A 25097-nucleotide genomic window follows, 5' to 3' on the forward strand; every position below is an offset into this window, starting at 1 on the left:
ATCTGCCCTTTATTACCATATCATCTGCATAAAACATGAAGGTTATGTGTTCTCTCCCAACTTCGGAGAGTATCTTTTACATCTCTATTGCCCCATCACTTATATAGAACTTGAGTAAAGGAGGAGTATAAACATATTGTCTTGACTTTAACCAAGGTATATGCCCATAGGATTGGAAGTTATTTAGTTTGATAGCAAACGCACCTGTCCCCATATGTCACTGATTAGCTAAACTAGACAATGTTAGTGACTCTGTTAACCCCCGCCTCCCCCTTAATTACTGAGGCTCCACTCCAGTCATGAGCACTTTCTTAGCTATTTGGATAGTTTGAACTTAGGCTTCCATGGCATTTTTCCTCCATACCAAATGTGCATACGTTCTTCCCCCACAACCTTGGGATTAAAAAAAATACCCAGGGTTGGTGACCGAGAAAATAGGCAAAATATAGCTAACGTTTGAGTTTTTGGGATGGGGGTCAAAAAGGAAGAGTGTTCTGCAAAAAAAAGTGTCTGTTACCCTCCAAAGAAAAGGCATCAACAGATGTGCTAAAGTCACTATCTTTTCAGCTTTTTTTGCTTTCAACCCACTTCCTGTTAGTGGTGGAAACCAGTGTGAAACCTATGAGTGATCCTGAAAAGCTATAGATTTCTGAAAGTAGACCAAATTATGAAATCGGCAAGGGGCCATGTGTTTAGATCCCTCAAGGTTTTCCTGAAGAAACGAGCTGTTAAAATATAGAAATAATGAAAATCATTAAAAAGAAAACAGCAGATTGGGACATCAATTTCATTTGTAACTTTTTGTAACACTGGCTAATTTACAAAAGCAATATACCATTTTGCCCGCTACACATTTCTGGTTGCGGAGAAATCTAGGGTTTGTAGGTTCTCCACGAACATGGGGTACTCGGAGCCAACCGCTGAGCTGCACCATTCAATGGTTTTTAGGTCTCGCCTAGCGAATACAGCGCATGCGTCGAGACTCTATTGTTGTGGCTTTGGTGAGGGAAGGGAGGCAAACCATGTGCGCGCATGGACAGTCGCTATGCGCACGCATGGCGTCTCCTTTCTGGCTTCATTCAATGCCGCTCTCACGTGTGCACATCTCCTGTCCCTCCCTGTCTCCTGTTCGCTGTGCCTGCGCGGACAGATGTGCACGTGGACACAGCTTGTTTTTTATTGCATTAATTGGCTATTTCCCCGGAGGCCCAATGCTGTCTTTCCTCCGCCCTGTCAGGTTTCAGCCCCCCACACTGGGGCTGAAATACAGGTGAACGCATGTGCGTCCTCAAACTGGGGGCAGACACGGGGGGCGGAGGAGGGGGCGCTGACACCATCCTTTTGACTGGACCTCTCCTTCCCGCGTACTTTCGACACCGGACTCTGCGCACTATTGTTTCCACCCTCCTTGCTGTTCCGGCTCCGCATTTCATCCTCTGAGTGGCCGTACCTTCACTGAAACATGCGGGCCTGCTTGCGGTCAGGTGACCCTGATGTTACCTCCCACAAGCCAAATAGCGCTTTCTCGTCAACCAGCAACGGCGGCACCTCAGGGAGCCATGAAATGTTTGAAAACAAGGAGGATTTTTATTTGTATTATGGAAGAGGTGGGGCGGGGTGTCAGTTGTGTACTGGACGGTCAAAATGCAAAATTGTAACTGTGAGTTGTCTTGCTCATGCCACAACTAGTTGCACCTAGAAGTTGCAACGAGGCGCACTGACGTTCATGGTGCTAGAGGAACTGACCTCCCAGAACTAGGGTACTCCTTCAGAGTGGTGCAAAGTTTTGTTTTCTCACCTATAACGTTTTGTTTTCTCACCTACAAAGTTCTGTGTAGTTCCTTGACTTACCTTCCCCCACTTCCATGCAAAGTTTTTCTTTTCAAATTGCAGTGAAGTTTTCACTCTCCTGGAACCCGGACGAAATGGAAAATAAACACAGAAATCCTCTCAGCCTTTTGCCCAGCTCTGGTATGTCAGAAGTCTTCCGCAGTAGACTACTGAGACGCGCATTTCATCGGGCTGAATACTGCCAATGTGGGTGCAAGTGTAGGTTTGCGCCAAAGATGTGTGGCCAATTCTCAAATATACCGCTGTTTTTCTTAACACAACTTGCAAAATTTGTGTGTGGAAGAAATGAAGAGACAAAGAGCTAGATTTCCTAAGATTAAAATCTTTTTTAGAATTTACTAAGCCGCGCATAGTCTGAATTGGGTGGATTTATAAAAAAAAACAAGCATTTGCAATGCAATAGGTCTCGCATTTGCGAGAGTTTGAGCTGTTGACATTGTAAATGACAATGCCTTTTATTTACGTGTTGGTTTTTAAAACCTAAATAAAAGGCATTTTCGTTTACGCCAATAGCTTAAACTCTCGCAAATGCAAGACCTAATGCATTGCAAATGCTTGTTAATTGTGTAGCAAGTAGACCAGTTCATATGGTGGACTGAAAAAGGATATCAAGGAAACCTATGCATTTCTGCACTGGGCACTAGCTATGTAGTTTAGGAGCAGTGGTGATTTGTACATATCTGAATTTGAGTATACACATATTAGCATGTTATTTAGAGGGCAATTTTCCAAATGTCTTTTTTTTTTCTTACACGCTGGCTTACATTTGGAAAGCACAAATGCAGAGAACTCCAATTGGTATACTTTTCTATAGTCCTATGTGTCTTTCGATAAAAATGGTACCTCACTTGTGTGGGTGGGCCCAGTGCCTGAGACAGAAAGCAGTCCAAAAGGCAACATGGACACCACGTTTTCCCACATTAAACAAATACCTTTTTTGCATTGTCAGTAGTTGTGGGTTTTGGGCCCTAGCTCAGGCGGCCCCTAAGGAAACCTAGTCAACCAATACATTATGAAACCTAAATACCTAGGGAAATCCAGGGTGTCGTGATGTGCGTAGCTCTTACCAGGTTTTTCTCACCCAGAATCCCTTGCAAACCTTAAACTTTGACTAAAAACACACATTTTGCTTACATTTCCGAGGTTAAAAATTCTCGAATTCGCAGGGAGCCACACATTTCCTACCATCTACAATCTACATTCCCTCCATAGTACCACAATAAAAATGGTACCTCACTTGCATGGGTAGGCCTAGTTCCCGCAACCGGGAACAGCCCAAACACAACAAGGACATATTAAAGTTTTTCACTGAAAAATGACCCTTTTTTTGCAGTGTGGATAACTGGTGGTTTTGGACCGTAGCTCAGCCGGCACCTAGGGAAATCTACCAAACCTGTACATTTTCTTCAAAATTAGACAGCAAGGGGATTATATGGGATGCCTGACATATGTGGCTCTCACCAGGTAATTTTACCCAGAAGCCTTTGCAAACCTCAAACTTAGGTAAGAAACATACATTTTTCTTGCATTATTTCAGATAAGAGCAGCACCCCACTTATTGTGGTGGGCCAAGAGACCACAGCGCTATGTTGAGAGATAAACAATTGGGGTATTTGCGGCCATGGTGTGGCGCCACCCTTGCAAACTATGGAATCAGACTTTTTTTAAAACTACACCACCAGGGTTTACCAGGGTGGTGTTCGATTCATGGATCCCACAAGATTTTCTTACCTAAAATGCCCCGCAAACCGTAAACTTGGTCTGAAATCATGCATTTTCCTTTCATGTCTGCGATAGAAACTTATGGAATCTGCAAGAATTCACTTGTAATCCAGTATACAGGTGGGCTTGTAAACTTTAGTGTGTTGTATACGTGCTCACTACAATTCATGATGAGAGTACTTCATTTGTCACAATTTGGGGTCAGGTGGGCAATCTGCAAACTTAACTGAAAGCAGCTCTTTGGAATGTAGTGCAGTGCCCTGGGATTTTTTTTTGCCCCTCCGTGTGCATTTGCTTGTAAGTCCGAGGTGCTTGGTCGCTCCCTACTTTTTGAACTGTGTTACTTGCTGTACTCTTGCATGGGCAAAAAGAAGGGATCTCCTGGTGCGACTAGCGTGCTTCCACCGCCTCATTCTCTACCATTGATAAATATTTAACCCGGGCTGTGGGTATGGTCACTAATAAAATAAGGCTGGTACACCTGAGGAGCTTGCCCTAGCAGTACCTCTGCAACACCCTAATGCTCAAACTCCATTTGAACTTGCCCGGTTGGGTACGCCTAGATTGGCTTCAGGCCCGTCTGTTGGCTTACATGGAGATGCCTTACCAGGGATGAGGGCTATGTACTAACGTTATGGTGGCCTTGCCCGGGGATGTGCCTATAGCAAAAGGAAAGGGAGCGGAGTCCATTGCCATTGAGCGTAGTTCTACTGCATGGTGGAAAGCGATCCTCACCGTGAGTCCGACCCAGAGAGTTGGCCACAACCTAAGCACGGAAGGAAATACGTGAAAATTACAAAAAATAGATATCCTGCTGCAAAAGTGAAAATGGCCCCCTGAAATATGCATGCAATGACGAGGGGGTACTTGTGCCAGTATCTGTTGCCACCGAGAACATCTGGTCCCAGCTTATTTGTCTCATAGGCGAGGTATTGTATGTGAAACTGTGGACCTATTATTGATTGCCTGGTCCAATTGGAAGCCAAAATAGCAATACGACCAGCCTTAAGGGCATTCACTTGTTCTCAATATACTCAGTGCACCCTTATCCCCCTTATAAATTATTCTTCCAGTCACAGGGGTGGAGGGGCAGCAGATAACCAAGTCCCTGATTTTGATAACGGCCTAGCTCCTACCGATGCATCCAGATCAACGAAGCCCACCCCATTGGGGATAATCAAGCCTTCCAGCCATCTGTGATATGTGATTCCAGCACGGACACGCTTCCTGTGATTGACGCCTCTGCTCCCTGCACGAACATTCCCAGACTCAAAGGTGGCAACCTGGAAAATAGAAGGGGCCTTATGAACAAAACTATTCAGTGGTTGAACATGAGCGTGCCTGGCCACGGGGACATATCTAAAGCGATATTGTTGGCAAGACGTGTGGGAGGGTTTGGCAGGTTGGGAAAAGGGTACAAGGGGGATGATATTGTGGTTAACCTTTGTAACCCTTTGGTTGTAATGGAGATCCTGAGACAAGCTAGTGCTGGGCTGATTAAAACCAGCTTCGTTAAGATTCTGCCATTTGGTATTTTCTGTAAGCACTTTTCCACATCACACCTTAACGTCGATGGGTTAGCTGCCATAAAGTGTTCCTCCTAGGCTTTCCTCAGAAACCTCCCAACTGATTGTACCTCTTAATAACAGATTCACAGACTTGGATGGGCTGGAGAACAATGATTGACGGCCAAGCGAGGAGTGCGAAAGTGGTGTATCTCTTAGGCCTTCATCTCCTCTAGGATTCAGCGCTACGTTCCATCTCTGGACCTTGGGTCCTAAAACTTGAATTTGCTGGTTATCCTATACTTCAAATGCAAGAAACATGGGGGATCTAAGATTTGCGGCCTTTACCCCTCAATTTTGGAACTCTCTCCCTATGGAGCCGAGGTCTGAGACCTCTTAGGCACAGTTTAGGAAACCGCTAAAGACCTGGCTGTTCTCCCAGGCGTATGACTAATTTAATCCTTTCACTGTTGCAGCCTCCCCTTGACTCTAGCTCCATGAAACTGCTTGGCGTACATGCGCTATACAAATTCTTGTAACATTACATAACAATATTGCTGTGCAATTGATTACCAGTGCAGCCCAGAGTAATCTCCCAAAAGGTCCAGAAGCAATAGTTGCAGTGGTAGAGGTTGTTTAGCTCATGCTTGTAGTAAATTTCTAAGCTAGAATATGGCAGGACTAAATTCCCAAAATTTTAATGAAGACTGGCACATTTTTATCTTGAAGCATGATATAGTCGTTATGCAGGACCCATGGGACGAGAAAGAGACTGCTTTTGATGGTTTTACTTGTTTTTAGTTGGCCAGCGACACCGTCTCCAGCGGGAAGAGCCAAAGGGGGGTTGGCAGCTTGGTTTAAAGTAAATATTGGCTGTTCTATCTCTCCCCTTTTCTTGGACCAGGGGGAGGCGCACGTCTTTTGCCTTTAGCTGGAATAATATATTTAAGATCTATATGGTGAATTTTCAGTTAAGGTTTAACGCTGTTTTTTTAATGTCATTAACATAATCACAATATCACCATCTCTTATACCCACTTTCATATTTAAGACATTCTTTAGTACAATCTATGTCTACTTTTTACAGATATCTTATGCTCTGATGCGCATGGTATTTGCGGAATATATCTTCTATTAAAGACATACTTAACAAAAACAGAAAAATTTAAACAAAATCAAAATTTAAACAATTTCCCATCCCTCCCCTCCCCACCCCACTTCTGGCATTTTTAGTGTCTTATTTCTGATCTGGCTTACCACTTTCTTCCTAGTTTCAGGATTCATTGTGTATCTTGGGGCTCTCCTGTGTTTGTTATCCAGAGAAGCCAGAGATATCTTGGGCACGTCATTTCATGGAATTCTGCTAACAGTAGGGTAAGGAGTGGTTTCCATACCTCTTTAAATGCTGCTTCAGAGTTTGTCATTGAGGCATGTATGCGTTCCATCCCCAAGGTATACCACATTCTATGGAGGCAGCCTGTATATGTGGGTGTTACTTGCTTTCCCCAAGGTGCCAAGATATTTTGAAGTGCAGTCCCAAGGGCCATGCCCATTTGTATGGTGAATTTATAGAACAATAATTTCTCCAGCAAAGGCGAATGTAATTTCCAGGGCCTCTTTGCGGTAGTTGATAGGCTGGTGTAAAAAGAGGCTCGGGCAGAACGTCCCCTCAATCTGTTGGTGGCAGCGGATTTTAATGGCAAATTTGGGCTTTTACCACCTCTATTCTCGAACCCTTTATTTGTGATGCAGTTTGCAATACGATGGACACTTGGGGGCGGGTCCTATTTCCCTTACTGGCTGAACGGGGCCTAGTCAATATGATCGCTAACCCCTCTGGCTGTGACATTCCAACTTTTATAGGGAGGGGGGCAGGGAGCACTATAGACCATAGAGTATATCTTCACTACCAGGAGCATGTCCTCAAACACTAAAAACAGCGAGGTCATAGCCCATATCTACAGCGACCATAATCCGATCACTGTGCAAATATTGACCCCATTCGCGAATAAGCCTAATCTACCATAGCCCCAGGTCTTAAACACATAGGATGCAGGGCGCAAATTGGTCTGGCATACTGCGAACTTGAAGCACATCATGGCCCAGGTAGTTTGTAGTTGCACAGCATTGGTGAATAGATTTAACTTGGTAAGTTGCAACTTGGCCATTATCCTAACTCATTTTACAAACCTTTTTCTTAGGATAAAAGAGAAGCGGTCTAGAGCTAATGCACAGCCACGTCACCAAGTTAAATCATGGTTTGATAAAGAATGTAGATCAGCTTTCGTTTCCCTACGTAGGACCGTAAAGCAATCCCTTCGAGATTAGAGCTCCATTACAGCTATCAGGAAAAATCTACCAGCAAGCAGTAAAGAGAAGGATACCGGCCAGTCCAGGCGATCCGTTTTGTTTCCTCCATCACAGCAAGATAAATTAAAGGTTCACATCCCGGGGAGGCCTGGCTGGTGCTTTTCTCTGGAATGTACTCCCCGGACAGTGGGGCCGAGTCTGTACTTCAGCCATTGGTCCCACTGGGTTTAAACCTGGAGTTTAGTGAGGAAGAGGTTCTGAAAGCGATTATTGATAGGTGTAAGAAGGCTCCAGGACTGGATGGTGTCGCTTGATCTGTCAATAACCCTGTTGGAGTGGTAATGTGCACGACGTTAAATGTTATTGCTCAATATCCTTCCTGTACTCCACAGCCAAAATTATTGGAAGGGTTGTCCTGGATCGTTTACTTGACTGGACTAATAAAAGTAGAATACTTGCCCCACGTCCGTATGGGTTCAGAAGGGGGCTTGGGACCATTGAGCAGTGCCTCAACCCTCACTTAATTGTGGCCAAATACTAGTAAGTAAATGGAGTCCCCACCACTGGCGTTTATGGACCTGTCAAGCACCTTTGACCACGTATCTAGAACAAAGCTGTGGTCCCATTTTAGAGAATATGGGCCTCGACGAGGGGATGGTTTCATTTGTGAGACTTCTTCACCATGACGTTACAGCAACAGTTGCATATTGTAGTGCTGTTGAATGCACAGAATCGTTTAGTATTAAGCCGGGGGTTTGCCAAGGATACGTGCTTGCCCAATTCTTTTTCTCCTCTACACGAATGAGCTGGAAAAAAACTCCGGTATTGGTTGGGGCAAGCGTGCTGTGTGTGGAGAAAAAGCCTGTTGCAGCACTCCTATATGCTGACGATGTGATGCTCCTGGCAAGGACGGCCAGCCTCAAGAGGCTTATTTTTTGTTAGTCAGTTTCGTGAAAGAGCTGGGCTTGGAGACTAATCTTAAGAAAACCTTTGCTATGGATTGTGGACCCAGAAATACGAAAACATGCTCCCTCAATATTGCTGGCAAAACACTAGACCGAGTTAGTTCCTTCCCTTACCTGGTACTGGACTTTGATGAGGGCTGTACTTGGTCTACCTGTATTAAAAACAGGATAATGCGCTTTACCCAAGCTGTTGGTTCTACTTCCTCGCTTGCAATGCCCATCAGCAAAAAACCCATTGCGCCAATATTAGAGATCTATAAACAGAAATGCTTACCAATTTTTACATATGGAATGGGGGATATAGGGTTGCACTTGCAATGCAGATGGAAGAGAATACATTCTGTCGCCGGTTACTATGTGTCCCTCTCTACCCCGCATTTTCCATTACATTTGTAGTTAGGCTTGGGATATGTTCAAGACACTATTAATTCCGCACCCTTGGCTCTTTGATGTTCTATTTGGTATAAGAAAGAAGCCAAACTTAATCTGGCAGACATTAGAGATTGTTTATCTAGTGAGCATGGTTTGGCCATCCCGTGGTTAAAGTATATCAAAGAGTTTCGCTGTGCTGGGATTTGCCCACCTGTTCGAGCACCCTGAGACAATTGTGAAGAAAGACAGAAACTGGGCCCAGGACTGTTTTTTAAAGCATAAACAAGCTACTAGGGAACTAACGTAAGTGGATAAACCAGCAGTCCGAGATAATTTCATCATTCAAATGGTGCCAACTACTGCCCCATATTATACGTGATTAATGTGTATGAGAGAACACTGCTGGCAAGGTTTAGGTTAGGCTCCTTCTGTTGGCTAATTTGTTTCCCCCTTGGCCAGTATTCTTCGGATTCCATTTGTATTTGTCTGTGATGGGCATTCAAGCCAAACCATTTTACACTTTGTCTTCTTTTTGTCAATTTTACTTGCTTTACACAAGGAAATGTTTAGTAGCCCTATTACAAAGACATCAAATTGATAAGTGTAAAGCTGCCCTATTTTACCTGCTGCAACTCAATGACCACTGTGTATGCCACACAGTTGCTAACTTCTTGAAGTGTGTTTTAGCCAAAAGAAGAAGCATGTTGTTCTGATGAAATAGTTTGTATGTTCCATTTTATAAAGTGTTGTGGGTCTTGTTTTGTAACGTTTGTCCCTGGCATCTTACTTTTTATCCATCTTGTTGTGTTTTTTTAGCTTTGATGTCCTTGGATTCAAAATGTATGCTCTATTCCTTTACATACTGTAATTTTTTTTAAATAATATTGCTTGATTCTTTCTTATTGTATGTAGCTTTAATAATCTCCCTTCGGGAGATCAAATAAAGACGACTGCGGGGATGCCTATCCTTTCTCAAATTCCATTGATACCAGTGGAGGTGAACAGACACAGACAAGTGTCCATGGTGTTGAACAAATACAGACAAGTGTTCATCCGCATTGCGTCTCAGAGCACCAGACATGCATGGTTCTCAAACTGGTGGAAATGGCACAAGTTTGGTTAATGATACTTCAACCTCATCAGGGATTGTTAACAAAGCAAAGGTGCCAGGTATTCCACCAGAGCCAACAGCCTTCAGCTTTGCAGAATGATTTTTGCGGACTAAGTTTGTCCACATGGGTTCCCACGGTGAGCCATGGAGGTCCTTCAAGAAGCTAGAAGGTGTAGCGCAAGGAGGTGCAAAATAGGAAAGCGGATCAGGTTCATACACTGGTGAGACAGAGAATAAATGCAAGGATAATTTGACACAAGACACCATGGTATTAAAGTACATCATGCATCTGTTTGATGATGGCTTAGCATACACTTCTTTAGCTTTATATCTTTTTTCTCATAGCCTACACAAGAGTTCATAGAAATAATTTTCTTCAGTATTTTGGTGGTCAAAAGTTTCTGGAAAGGCAATAATTGAGCCTCCAAAAAGGTCTGGATCCACAACACTATGGAATTTGAATCTAGTGCTAATACAAATCATGAAATTTCCATTTGAGCTGATGCATTAAGGAAGCCTCAAAGCGCCTAACACCCAAACCAGCCTTCTTGATTGCGATCACATCCCTTTGGAGAGTTTGTGAATTGCATTGACTCACCATGCAAGAATCCTGTTTGAAGATACACAAGGACAGAGTGTAATGAGGACAAACCCACAATTTCTGCAAACGATCAACTACCACATTCATGTCAATCAACCAACACGGCTTCTGGCTTTTTTTTCCTTGTACTAAAAGCTTAGACAGAAAGAGACCTGCGTGCTGAACGTGAGAGGCTGTCTTGTATTTGTCAAGAAACAAGACAAATCATGAAAGCAGACGTATTCTTAATTTCTTCAGCACCAGCAGACAAAGGCAATTACTCAGGGGCGTATCCCAGTCCATTTTTATTTTACACACCATGCAACCTCAGTTTAGATCCAGCAAAATGCAATGTTGGCCCTTCTCCAGTGGGAACGGTCCAGTCAGAATTGCCAGCCCAGGTCCTCCCTGAACCAGAACACAAGCAACCTGTTGGTTGGGGCTTATCAGCCAAATATGTCTGGATCCATTGACCATGTTCACGGGACTCGCGTATGGGATGCCTGTCAGAAATGGTGGCAGAGATTATTCAAGCATTCCATCCATCACTTTTTGTATACTTTAGTGTCTTGCCTAAATGGGACGGGCATCCCCATAAGTGGCATCCGTGCACACTGTTACTGGAGTCAAGCTATAACTGGCTGATGAGCCCGAACTAGGGTGAAACTGATCCTGGGTTGCTTTTGTTCAAGTTCAGAGAGGAACTGGCCTGATAGTTGGTGCTTAACTGTCCTTGAGGGGCACCCTTGGAAATCAGTGGACTGAGCCTTTTGCTGTGTGATGTACGAGTGGGAACCAGTGGCTCCTCTTCAAACATTGTGGAGTTTGGCTATTTGGGGCCCAAGTGTCACAAAAGTAGCATCAACTGGTGCTGTATCTCTGGACATTGGAGCCCCATAGAAGTAGAGCAACCTTCAAATAAAATGTCATTCTAAGTCATGTCTCCCATTGTAATGCATTGGTGACCCCAGAAGGTTTTCCTGGCTCTTCAGGGCTGTCTTTGTATTATGCCATGTTAGTCTGTTGGACCCATTGAATTCTAGGTCATGAGGCTGCTAGGAAATCTGGCATAGCATTGGAAATATGGTCTTTCATTGTCATTTTTACACAGTGTGCGTTATTGAATGTGAGTCTGTGCTAGTTGGTTTGTCTTTTGATTTGTGAAATATATGCCATTTGAATATTTAAGGTAATAACTTTGTTGCAATAAAAATGTAAAAACGCCACAAGAGTAAAGACTTGTTGCAGAACTGGCACCCCACACTGGAGCATGCTTAACGTTCTCATCAACTGACTGAGTCAAAACCTGCTTTACTAGTAAACCTGAACCAAATTCCAAGGTTCTAAATTGGGACATTGTATTATTCTCAGAAAAGAGCAAGGATGGCAGGTTACAACCTGCACCCTCTTCATAATACACATTCCCTTGCTCCGCGCAACCAATAAGAAGCACTCTACCACAACACCACAAAAGGAAACTATAAGCTTCTTGAACAGAGTACTTCTAACCACTCACCGATCTGTCACTAGCAAGTCGTCCCCCTATGAATACAGGAATGTTGTGCCTTCCAACATCCTCTACCTTACGTGGCTATGTGACCACTTAAAGACTCCTTTTTTTCACAAATGCAGGTCTCCTCCCTCGAACCAAATCCACCACATGCAACATTACATCATGTCTTCTCCTCTTTTTGTCATCACTTTTTCTATTTCCCTTGCCTGTTCTGAACCTTTTCACGCCTCTCTTCCAACTCTGCTTTTTCTTCTCTGCGACATACCTACGAAGGGCACAATTCTCCATGTTTTAACGATCATCAACATAAGCAGTGCACTTTTAGCCACTTTTTTACGCTGATCTATACACTCCTAACCAGTTTTAGGTTGAGCCTCTTAGTGCAAGTACTGAGCTGTCTATTTCGGGGCACATTGTTGGCTCACAGACAACATACAGAGGCTTGTAGCCCAACCGTTGATTACCATTGGTCGGCTTTCCTGACAGTTATGTGCAGGTTTCCTTTTCGTGTCCCAGCTTGTCAATCCTGTGTTTGTCCTTCCCGTGGAGCATAGTGTAGTATCCCATGTTAGTACCTTTTATGTTAGAGTGGCAGTGCAGCATTCTCTGTTAGAATTGTTATCTTACATTACCTCTGTAACATTCTATGTGAGGACCAGCCATTCACTACTGAGCTTATGCTGGAGGTGGTTGTTCAAGCTGTCTATTGGAATAAACCTACTTGCTTCTACTTTGGTTTTCCTGAACCTCATTACTACATAAATTTGGCGACGACTGGGATCTTCAACTATCAAGAACTTTCAAGAGTCTACATTTTTTTCGTTTTCAAGAAAAGAACTCACATTTTTCAAGGATCCTTCCCAGTGAAACCAAGGCTTACCGACAGCGTTCACCTATGCAGTTTAAAGAAAATTAAGGTATTTCTGTGTCACATGTGTAGAAAGATTGCACCAGCGGCTGATTGTTCCCTTAATGTGCCTTGATTGCACCAGCGGGAGTTTGTGTTCTGTATTTCTTTATTATTCCCCTCGTTTAAACCGACGATATAATTTTTGTTTAAAAACTAACCAAAGCTTATTTATCATCTTAACGCGATCTCTGAATACCAAGGCGTTACATTTTTATAATTTTTTTCGTATTTCATTGACTGTTCATATCATCTGCATCTTTTGAAACTTACTCAACGAGCACTCCCCGCCTTCACGAGCACTACTGCTTACACGAGCTTCTCCTACACGAGCGCTTTGCATCCATTGTTCCGGCTCCTTCAAACCTGCGCTCCAATCTGTGACTTACCACCACGTCATTTCCTCATCGTCATCACACACGCATCACGCGCATGCGTATGCGTCTCAGCGGCCATCTTGCTTCCGACGTTACCATGGAAACAACCACGATCGTTTGCATGCAATATTTACGATCGTTTTATCTGTAGTTTACCTGATTTCAGAAGTTTGATCATTATTACCCCTCGTTTAAAAACTATTTCTCTACATTCCCTATTATACAACGTATATTTACTGAATTAACTATTATTTCTACATCGTTTTTTTAAAAAAAAAAAAGAAGAGAACTGGAAGTGAAAAGACTTAAAATTCTCAGTGGATTTCTGCCTCATGGACAACGGTGACTACTTTTATTATTTTGTGTAATTCATTTATATCAAATTGTTAGTTTAGCTATTTACAATGTCAAATAATATTTCTTCGCCTGCACATTTTTTACCCTCAGCCGGTGATCCTAAAATAGAATGGGATCTTTGGTACCCCACATTTTTAGCTTATGTAGACGTTGTTGAAGAGGATGGGTGCTCTCCTAAAAGAAAGTTAGCATTGTTAAAGAATTGTCTGGGTGGTGCCGGCCTTAAAGAATTACAAAGCTTACCTCCCATAGAAAGTACTGATTCTGGGGATGTAAATGTTTTTGATATTGTCATAAAACAACTAAGTACTAGATTTGGAAGAAAAATTAACGTTGTGATGGAAAGGTTTAAATTTTATTCCAGAGTACAAAAAGACGATGAGTCTATCGAAAATTATGTAGCCGCTTTACGCACATTGGCTGGATCCTGCGCTTTCAAAACCATCAATTTTGAACAGGTTTTGAGGGATCAGATCATGATGCGCACTAAAAGCAAAAAGATCCAAGAACGTCTCTGGATGGGCACAGACTCTTCACTTAGTGCTGTCCTGAACATCGCCAAAGGCATTGAACAGTCCGAACTATTTGTGAATGAAATTAGAGGTCAAGAAGTTAAATCTAAAGTAGTTATCCCTGAAGTCTCATTAGTTAAAAACTTCAATAATTTTAAAAAGAGTTCTTTTCCTCCAAGAAAAGATTTCTCCGGGAGGGAAAGTAAATTTCCTGTTAAAAAGCCTCAGATTATTTGCTATAGGTGTGGTGCTAATGATCACGTAGGCAATTATAGAGGTTGTCCTGCTTGGAATAAGATTTGCATAAAGTGTAAAAAAATCTGGTCACTATAGCAAAATGTGTAAGTCTGCTCAAAGAGTAAATTTTTTGTCTTACGAAGAATATGATACTGAACAACCTTCTGAGATAAACACCCTATTATGCGTTGGTGACTCAGAATGTAAAGGTTTTCCCACTGATATCATCACTATCAATGGTGAAAAGATTTCAATGTTAATTGATTCTTGCGCTTGGTATACCATAATCGGCAAGAATGTTTTCAATCGCCACTGGCAATCAACCAAACTATTACCACCAGACGTAAATCCTGGTGGATATACTGGTAAGAAAATTGATATTGAGGGTTATATGTGGGCGGACATCAAATTTAAGGATAGATCCATTAAAGGGAAGGTTTATGTATCCTCCAAAGGGGCATCCATTTTGTGTTGGCCCCATCAATATGACCTTGGCATTAAACTTGACCCTAATGCTTCCCCACCTGTATATGTGGTTCCTCCTGAAAATGACTTCATTACTCTATTGAAGAATACATTTTCATCCATTTTTTCAGATAATTTAGGGACCTTTGTGAACTTTAAACACTGTATCATTCTCAAAGACTCAGCCTTACCCACTCGACATAGAGTAAGAAATGTCCCTTTGGCTTATCGCGAAAAATTGAAGGGGATTCTTTCGAATTTGGTTGATAAGAAAATCATTGAGCCAGTTGAGTCTTCTCCGTGGGTTTCGCCAGTGGTTTTGTCACTTAAGAGCAATGGCGAACTCCGTCTATGTGTTGACCTCCGGAGTTTAAATAAAGAAATTTGGATTGATAGACACCCTTTGCCCCATATCCATGAACTCATCTCCACCCTGTCTGGAGCATCGGTATTCTCCACACTAGATCTTACTAATGCATACCATCAGGTTTTGTTGCACGAGGAGTCAAAGTTCTTAACAACCTTCATTACACCGGAAGGCATGTTTCAATATTGCCGCATGCCTTTCGGCTTAGCCAGCGCAGCTTCTGTGTTCCAAAGGCTTATGAAAACAGTATTGGAAGGTTGTTTGGGTGCGATTGCATTTCAAGATGATATCCTCATTTATGGCAAGAATCATGACGAGCACGATGCTAACCTTGAGAAAGTTCTAAAGTCTGTCCAAGAGAAAGGTTTAACGTTGAAATTATCCAAATGCAAGTTCAGACAGAGCAAAGTAGAGTATCTTGGTCATGAAATTTCTTCAGAGGGTATTAAACCTAAATGTAACCATATACAGAGCATTTTGAAAGCACCAGCACCGTCAACCAAAGAACAATTAGTCTCTTTCTTAGGTTTAACCGAATTCTACAGTAAGTTTGTTCAAAATTATGCCTCTAAAGTTCACTCTTTAAGAGCTTTATTAAAGAAAGATGTAAAATTCAGCTGGTGTAAAGACCAGCAATTTGCTTTTGATACTATGAAACAAGAGATAGCTAATGCTCCATTTCTTAGACCTTTCAAACTGGGTAAAGAATGCATAGTATGTATGGATGCAAGCAATAATGGGTTGGGTGCTGTTTTGATCCAGAAAAGCGAAGGTGTGGAACATGTAGTTTCTTACGCTTCCAGAACATTGCGTGGTGCGGAATACAACTATTCCACCATAGAGAAGGAACTCCTAGCATGTACTTGGGCTTGCGAGCATTTTAGGCAGTTCATTTGGGGTACCAGTTTTCGTCTAAGAACCGACCACAAGCCTTTGATACACATGTTAGCACCTAGTGGTGGCAGAACCTTAACTGCGCGTTTAGCCCGTCTTGCTGCGAAACTACAAGAGTTCCAGTGCATTGTGGAATACATTCCTGGTCGTTTAAATGTACATGCCGACTGCATGTCCAGGTTACCACTAGTTAATTCCATTTGTTCTCACATCTCTGACTCTGATGTAGTTTTTAACATTGATGATGTTAATGAATGTAACAGTACAGGTTTGTCTACTGGCATATCTGAGATTGCTTGGAGAGAGGCAATGTGTAATGATACTTGTTTATCTGATGTAGTCGATTATTTACAGCATGGTTGGCCTCAAGAAAGGTATTTGTCTGGTGATGTTCTCTCCTTCTTTAAAGTTAAGGATGAACTTATGTTTAACCAAGGTTTCGTAATTCGAAGTGACAAGATTGTTCCCCCTTTTACCTTAAGAGAAAAGATTGTTTCTATGGCACATGAAGGCCATATGGGTATGTCCAGTACCAAAAGGCGTATCCGCGAATTTTACTGGTGGCCTGGCGTTGATGGAATGGTTGACAGGTGGGTAAATTCCTGTTCTCCGTGTGCCAATAGTGATAAAACTGTAAAACCCTTGTCCACGAACATTTCTCCCATTGAATTTGTCAACTGTCCCTGGAAAAAACTTGGCATCGATATTGTCGGACCTCTATCTTTATCTCCCAACAAAGAGGTTTTTGCATTAGTCTTAATTGACTACTTTTCTAAATGGCCTGAGCTTAAGATAGTGGACAAGATCGGCTCTACACAGGTTGTTCAGTTTCTGGACGAAGTTTTTTGTAGAGAAGGGATTCCAGCCGAAATTGTTTCTGATAATGGTCCACAGTTTGTCAGCAAGGAGTTTGAGTCGTTTCTAGAAAGATGTGGTATTGTTCACAAAAGTGTCCAACTATAATCCCCAGGCCAATGGTCAGACGGAACGCTTTAATAGGGTCATCAAGGAGTCCATCCAGTTAGCAGTTAAGAGCAACCTTGATTGGAGGAAGACTTTATGTGCTACACTGTTATCATATCGTACCTCCCCTAACTCTGTTACAGGTCTCTCTCCCTTTGAGATGCTTAGAGGTAGAAAACCTGGTTCAAAGCTTCTCCCTTGGTGGATGAAAATTAAATTTCCAGTTGAATCTTCCTATGACCGGGATGAAGTTAGGAATAGAGTGTTAAAATACCAAGAGAAAATGAAAACCAATTCTGTGTCTTCTAGCAAATGCAGTAGGAAAATCAGTGTGGGTGATTTTGTACGTGTTAAGTTTGGAAGATCGGTAGGAAACAAGTGGAACAAATGGTCTGATCCATGCAAAGTTATCGAAGTTTTCTCTAAAGCTGTTCGTGTTGATGGGGGTAAAGTATGGAATTTCAGGAGAATTTCTCTGTGTAGAAATCCAAATCTTTCTGTTCCTTCTCCACTTAAGAACCCCATTGTTAAGGACCAAATACCTTACTCTGCCATGATTGACACTTTCATGCCTGAGAGTCGAGATTTAAATATTTCTGTGGGTGGCGGTCCTCCTCAAAGTGTTCCTTCTACACCTATTGTTGAAAGTCCTGTTCCTACACCTGTCATTGAAAGTTGTGTTGACAATACCAGTTTCCAAGAGGATATTCCTGTACCTCATAACCCTGTTTATCAAGAAAACGTTGTTCCTGATTTTATTCCTAGGAAAAGTTCCTGTGTTAAGCAAATTCCTGTGAAATTACATGATTATTGTTGTTGAATTTTCTTTTATTTTCTCCTTAGTTTTTTGTTGCTTCTTTCCCAACTAAAAATTTTTCTCTCCTCTGTATAATGTTTTTTTTTAATTTTTTCAAAGGGGGAAGGTGTGTAGTATCCCATGTTAGTACCTTTTATGTTAGAGTGGCAGTGCAGCATTCTCTGTTAGAATTGTTATCTTACATTACCTCTGTAACATTCTATGTGAGGACCAGCCATTCACTACTGAGCTTATGCTGGAGGTGGTTGTTCTAGCTGTCTATTGGAATAAACCTACTTGCTTCTACTTTGGTTTTCCTGAACCTCATTACTACACATAGCCTCTTTACAACTCTTTTTATTGTCTTCCTTCTGTGTTTCCACAGCTTGCTTTTTTAGCACTCCGTTTTTTTCTTTTTTGGCTAAGCACTCCAGAGGAGTGAATGCATTTTCCGGGGGTCTCCCTGTACCTCTCTCTCCTGCACCCTATGTTTTTCATCTATATGCTTCTCTCCACCTGCTCTATGTTGCTCTCGACTGTTGCTTCTCCTTTCCACTTATGCCCTCAGTGTTGCTTCCCCACCCTCCTTCGGTTTTCCCATTGCTTCTTCTCCCCCTCCTTTACTCTTACGCCACCTACCTCACCTGTTTCTTCATCCACCCCCCCCACCTGTACTTGAAAAGATCGATTTCACGCAACAAATGGTTGCGTCACTTTGTGTGTGTTTATGGATAAAAACAATTTACAAAGCAATGTACCTCAAAGGTGAGACCTATTGGCTTTGCCAATGCTTGTTTTAATTCTTTTAACTAAAACAAATGATTCTTTAGTACCAATTGTATGCTATCTATAGCCATTCCATTGATCCTTTCCACCAATCCCTTGAGTTTGGCTGTACAAGAAAATCCACCTCTGCTCAATTACTTGTCCAGACAAGAATTCACTCCTTTCTGTCAAATATAACACGGTTTGAGCAACCCCACCAGAGAGACTTTTCCTAAAGCCTCATAACCTCTTTAGTAGATGCATTTAGCGCATAATCATTTTCAACCCTCCCACTTGAATTAATAATTTAGTAGCACCACGACAAGCTTGCTGATTCTTCCTAGCCATTCCAATGGACCCTATATATCCAGAGCCACTTGTTCCCACATCTGGAACATGTACTAAAGGTGGACTCTCCGTTTTAAACCCTTTGTCACTCATAGCAAGTGCCACATGCCGTTCCACCACATCCTCCACAATTATATCCATTCCTAGCCACCAGAACTTCTCCCTTACATGAATTTGTTACACTTCTACAGATAAGTAACATGTACACCATATTTCTCTCCTTCATTGCCCAATGTTTGGAAAAAACTATTCATTTTCCAAAGTCCCATTGCATCATTGTAGAGCTCCTCCTTCAACTCCAAATCCCATGGCAAGATTTATTTCCAACAGCCACCCTTCCACTACATACCTTCGTACTGCCAAACACTCCATCCTTATCCGCTTTCATCTACTATTATCTTGTCACAGACTAATAAGCTACAGTTTTAGATCTTTCAGTTACATCTATCATTTCCAACACTTCCTTCACACAAATCTTTGCCAAGTAATCTGATATCACATCTTGCTATATACGGAGCTCTGAAATTGTTCTCTTATTATGATCCATCTTGCAATGTGTGGTGTGCCACTCGAACCTATAGTGGGCAACAATTTTAGTAGCAGTCTGTTGTGTCTGTAACGCTGAACTAACAAACAAAAAATTAAGAACATGATTGGATGCAAATAAGCATAAAAAGTCCTTCCACTCTTTAAACTAACATTTTATTTCAACAACAATCAAATGTTAGTCAGTTCCTCATCTCCCATTGATCACATCTCCCAAACTCTTTGACTGTCAAATGTATTTCACCTTGTCAAAGATTTGAAAATTAATAAAGGCAAGTACTTTGATTATTTTGCAGCTAATGTTTTTTTTAAATTACTGACTATGCTAAGATGAATAAAATGCAATATATTGTATCTTCCTTTAAGATTCCTGGATCTCGCAGTCCGCTTCTTTCCCCAGAAATCAAAAGCAGCCAGGAGTCGACTCGATGTCACCTGTAGCCTCACTTCCAAAACAGATTTTTCAACCTTCATCACAGCAGCAACCTCCGAAGCCCGTGAAAGTTACCTGTGCAAATTGCAAAAAACCATTGCAGAAGGGACAAACTGCATATCAACGAAAAGGATCTGCTCACCTTTTTTGTTCCACTACTTGTTTGTCTACATTCTCTCATAAGCCTGCTCCAAAGAAGCTATGCACCATGTGTAAAAAGTAAGCATTTTATTTTAAGGTTGATCCTCCAAGCACTAACATGTTGCTTGTTATATAAATTTGCCTCAGTTTAGTGTCTTGCATAGGTAGACTTCCCTTTATTCCCCAAAACTATTATTTCATACTGCTTGGTTACTACAATTTAAAATGAAAAGGTTGGCATGGTAAGAATACATTTTAGCTCTGAAAATTATATTGGATCATTGATATATTAAAACATTTTACAGTCCATTATTGAGTGTCTTCCCTAACTAGTAAAGCAGTTGCTACATGTTTGTATGTGTGCAGTTTTGATTTATATGTGAAGCTTGAACATGTCATGATTACCAATCAATTGTGAAAGTTCATAGAACAATATTGATATGATTTAGCATTAAACAATTTTTCATCATTTCATCACCGCCACTATTTTGCACTATTTTCTGGATTCACAAGCTGTGCATTGCGTTATCTAGTGGATGGGTCCAAAATTGTTTGTTTAGACCCATTTGTTTCTTTTTCTCTGTGCGTCGTCAACAATTTGGTGCTATATCCCTGATCATGGCACTAGACATATGATCCGTAAGCCCTTCTGTTACCTGTAAGTGCCATTGAACAATGGACATAAGAAATTGACAGGATAAATTACCAGTTCAGGGTGTTCCTCTTTCAGGTTTCAAATTCCTCAGTTGTGGCAGCGTATTTGATAAGGCACACTAACCTGGACAGTTGTTCAGTGAAGACTAACACATTCAAACAATGCCAGGAGAACATCATTTCGGTGATGAAAATGCTCCACAGATCGAGACGTTCTCTGAACTTAGAGTCACCAGGTGACGACTTATTTGCACTCACAAATTCCAGGGAGGCCAAAGGATTTCCCGTTCCAAAGAGGGACCTGACATTGATAGAATAAACTTTCCTATTCCAGAAATGGAAAACCTCATACGAAGAGCCCTGTGGGGAAACTAATGGGACATGATGGCTTTCTGCATACCCCTAACTCGCCATTCCAGGCTACACTAGTCTAGTTCAGGAATGGCTACAATGTCTATGGTGAAAGCAGTTGGTAGAACCTAGTGGTTGTCCGAGAGGGTGCAAAAAATATCCGATCCGGATTCTCAACTCCAAAACGTCTCTTCCTGTACCGACCGGGTCCACACAGCCTGAATTTTAGATAGAGCCCTATTTCACTGAAGGACTGATCTGCTTTCATGGTCACCGCCACATTTTGCTGGTGTCATTGTTTTTCTGACTGAGGTTCTGCTAATCAGAACCTCAGTCTCTGTCCTTTTTCCCTAAATTGGACATTGTGAGTACTTGGGTACACCCCAGATTGACTACTTGAGTACCGTTGTAAGTCCCTAGTATATGGTACTAAGGTACCCAGGGCATGGTTACACTAGGCCCCCAAACCCCCCCTCCCTCACCCCCCCATTGGCTGACGCATGTATTATGGCACCCTTGGGAGACTACTCAAATGGTTACTACAGGCCTGCCATTGCAGCCTGTGTAAGCTGGTGCTAGCACCACTTAAAACAGGTATAAGTTTCTGTAGATCTGAGGTCACTGCACTTAAAATCTATAAGTCACGCCTAAGGCAGGCTTATCAATCCTGAAGGCAGGATGCTCTGCTATAAGTGAGGGGGTGCCCTTGCATGAGCTGGACACCCCTACAACCCACGGAGTCCATTCTCCTAGGTTGTAAGTGCATTAGCCATTACAATACATAACACAGAGTGGCCATGCGTCATTACGCAATTGCTATCTCTAAACTAGCTGTAACAAACTCTGTTGTGTTTGGTATCAAACATGTTGAAATCATAACACCATGCACTGTAAAACTCCTCAGTTTTACAGCCCTCAGTGCTCCCGGTACCAGTCTTCTAGACCCGGACAGCCAACTAGGGCTGCTGCCGACCAGAGACTCTATTCTGCTCTCCTCCTGATGCTGAGCCAAGCTCGAGCAGGGGAAGGCAGGACAATAGGTTTCCTCTCACAGGAGTTGTATTGGGACAAGGTGGGGGCATTTGCCAGTGCGACTAGACTCCTTTGAAGGTACGTTTGTTGCCCCCCCCCTTGCATACTCCAGTTGCAACCAGTTCAGGGAGCAGTTTGGCTCCCGCTCTGGCGTGAAACTGGACAAAGGACATTGGTGTATGCTCCCCACTGTCCTGCCCCTCCTGTGGGAGGGACCCCTGAATCGTCTCAACCCTTTCCTTGGGGTACTTAAGGGCTTACCTGTGTGTGGTTCCTTAATTTGTTGTGGGACAAGATTCAGATCCGAAACCACTTCATCTTCAACGGTCTGGGCACTTTATACTTCGCTTTGGGAACGCAGCCGGGAAGACTCCGACTGCTCCTGTCGTCCTGCCAGTCTTCTGCGTTTTCTGTGCCTGTGCTCCATACAGGTTCTTTTACAGGCCGGTGGACATCCAAGACACCAGAAGGAATCGTCCCTTGGATTGAAGGAATCTCCAGTGGAGTGAAGGAGTCACTCACCTGCGTCTGCAGGCACCACAGCAAAGCGGACCGGTCTGCTGCTCCTACGGATTCCGAAAGGTTCAGCAACACAGGTGGCGGTTCTGCAACTCCCTCGAGCCATGCACGGTCTTCGCAGCAAGTTTGAAGCCAATATCTCTCGTCGGAACTGCTGGACCAGTAACCCTGTGCACACTGTTTCGACTTGCTGTTGCCAAAGCTTGTTGACTCTCTTCACCAGAGATTTTCCGGCTCCAAGAAGCTCCACCCATAAGCAGTTCTTGCAACCATGATCTTCGTCCACACCGCATCCTCTGCACCATGGCCCTTCATCCTTTGGTAAGCTGCTTGAGGTCCTCTTGCGACTCCTGTGCCTTTGGCCTGTGGGTCCTCTTGAGGGTCTTCTTTGGCTCCAGTGGGCTCCCCTTTTTATTCGGGCCTGCTCTGACTTAGCTGCTTGTGAGGAGTCCTTTGGACCTTGCTGGTCCGGACATTGCACCTCTTTCTACAACTACGTGTCAAGGCTTGTTGGTGCCCCTGCCAGACACTGATCCCTTTGCTCTACATCCGACGTGGGACAGCTTGTGAACCGCTCCTGGTTTTACACAGTCACCTGGTCTGCACAGCTGCAACTTCAAGGGCACCATCAACTCTCCTGCAGCTCTCAATCGGTGGGCATTTGTCTTCCATGTCTGCTGGTCACTCCTGAGTGGCATATACTCTGTCCTCTCAGCTTGCATCATCTTGAAACCACCTTTGGGTTCCATCGGAGTCTTTCGCCTTCACCAGGGGCATCTTTACTGAAGTCCTCCATTGGGGTCTGCGGCTGTTCCGACGTCACATCGCACCTAACCACCCGGCTTCCCTGGTGTAGGTATTCTGGTTCCCGGGGTTTCCACAGGTGGGCTGACTCTCCAACTTTCCATCTTCCATGGTGTTTATTCAGGGTCCTATGGGAAAGGACCTTCTTAAAAACTGCAACCACGACTTACCCATTTGTTGTATTGAGCTCGCTGTTGTGTCTTAGTCTGCACAGGGCCTCCTTAGGGTTCCTGGGTACTTACCTGGGTGGTCTTCTACATCTTCTGGGTTCAGTCTTGACTTGAGTAGTGGTTTGCATTCCATTATTTTATTATATGGTTTGGTCTCCCCTTGGGGACGACTGTGTATTTGTGCTACTTACGTGTTCTGTTATCAAAGTATTGTGGTTATATTTCCGGGTAGTAGATATTGCAATGTGGTAGTGAGTGTGTATAAAAAATACATATTTTCTTCACTTAACCTACACTATGATTAGTACTGGTTGAACAAGCAAGCTGCTTAACACTCCTGGCTAAGCCTGAAGGCTACTCTCCACAGCTACCACTTGGAGAGCTTTCTAAGGTTGTCTAAGACAACTGAAATCACCATAAGGCTTTTCTGGATTAGTGCAGGGTGTTACATTACATAAGTGAGTACCATATACTAAGCCAACCTCCTACAGGCTCACTGAGTGAACACGAATGGAGAGGATCTGAGTGTCCCTATTCCTACACTGACCCCCCTAGCAGAGTGATTACTTGTATGAGGACCTGGCTGATGCCAGTGGTCTGGATCCCTTACTAGACACTGGCGTCCTCTCTGCTCCTACAGTGGCTATGGTGGAAGGAGCTTCTTTTGCAATGGTGATCTGGAGAGCGGTTGAGTACTTGGACCTATAGATGCCTATGGCTCATGTCTAAACAAATGTTTTGATGGAGGTGCTTAAAATGGGGGTATCCCCTTCAGGACTGTTACTACCCTTCAACAAAGTCCTTACTGAAGTTCTGCTCATGGAATGGGCCAAGCCCTGCACAGGCACTCCTGTGCACAGGAACATTAATTGCCGCCATCATCCTGCTCTCTGGGACACATCCTTCCTCTCCCATCACCCTACCCACGGGAGTCTGGTAGTACAGGCCTCAACTTCCTGAATCAATCCCAGCAAATTTACTACCACACCACCGGACAGAGGAATGCAAGAGGCGGAGTACCTTCGGAAAGTTTTTTCTTTTCTTCAGCCATCCTAACACTATGGTCCGTGAACATTGCATGCTTATTGGACCGTTATTCCCATTCTGTGTGGGATACGGTTGTGGAAGTGCCACCTTTGGTCTCAGATAAGGACCGGGCTAGGTTTTTCCAATCTATTGCTGACGGGCTAAATACAGCAAAATTCACAATCTGATATGGGTTGGATACGACCGGCTCACTGGGCAGAAACATTGCGTCTAATTGAGGAATACTGGCTTTTCGGGGGATGTCAAAGTCTTGCTCATGGACATACCTTTCGATGGAACCTGTTTCTTAGGAGACAAAGCTGATTCGGCCTTTGAGATATTCAAGGACAATAGGACCACTGCTATGTTGTTGGGGGCCAAAGTTCAGCCTAGTTCGCAACCCCCCACCATGGCAACCGCACAGTCAAAGGCTCTTTTGAATGCCCTCAATCCAGCATGGGTATCAGGCGGTGGAATCTGATATCATCTGCACCAATGGCGGGA

The 25097-nt window shown here is 43.1% G+C and overlaps 1 protein-coding gene across 1 annotated transcript in view; it reads left to right on the forward strand.

The window, feature by feature from the left end:
- The window catches only part of ZMYM2 (zinc finger MYM-type containing 2), an 893704-nt gene that overhangs the window by 150674 nt on the left and 717933 nt on the right, over positions 1-25097 (forward strand). The window contains exon 3 of the mRNA XM_078658875.1: positions 19830-20115. Within this exon, the coding sequence (XP_078515001.1) occupies positions 19830-20115 (286 nt within the window). The remainder of the gene's footprint in view (positions 1-19829; positions 20116-25097) is intronic.

Source organism: Lissotriton helveticus, chromosome 8 (genome assembly GCF_964261635.1).
Source record: "Lissotriton helveticus chromosome 8, aLisHel1.1, whole genome shotgun sequence".
Classification (NCBI taxonomy): Eukaryota; Metazoa; Chordata; class Amphibia; order Caudata; family Salamandridae; genus Lissotriton; species Lissotriton helveticus.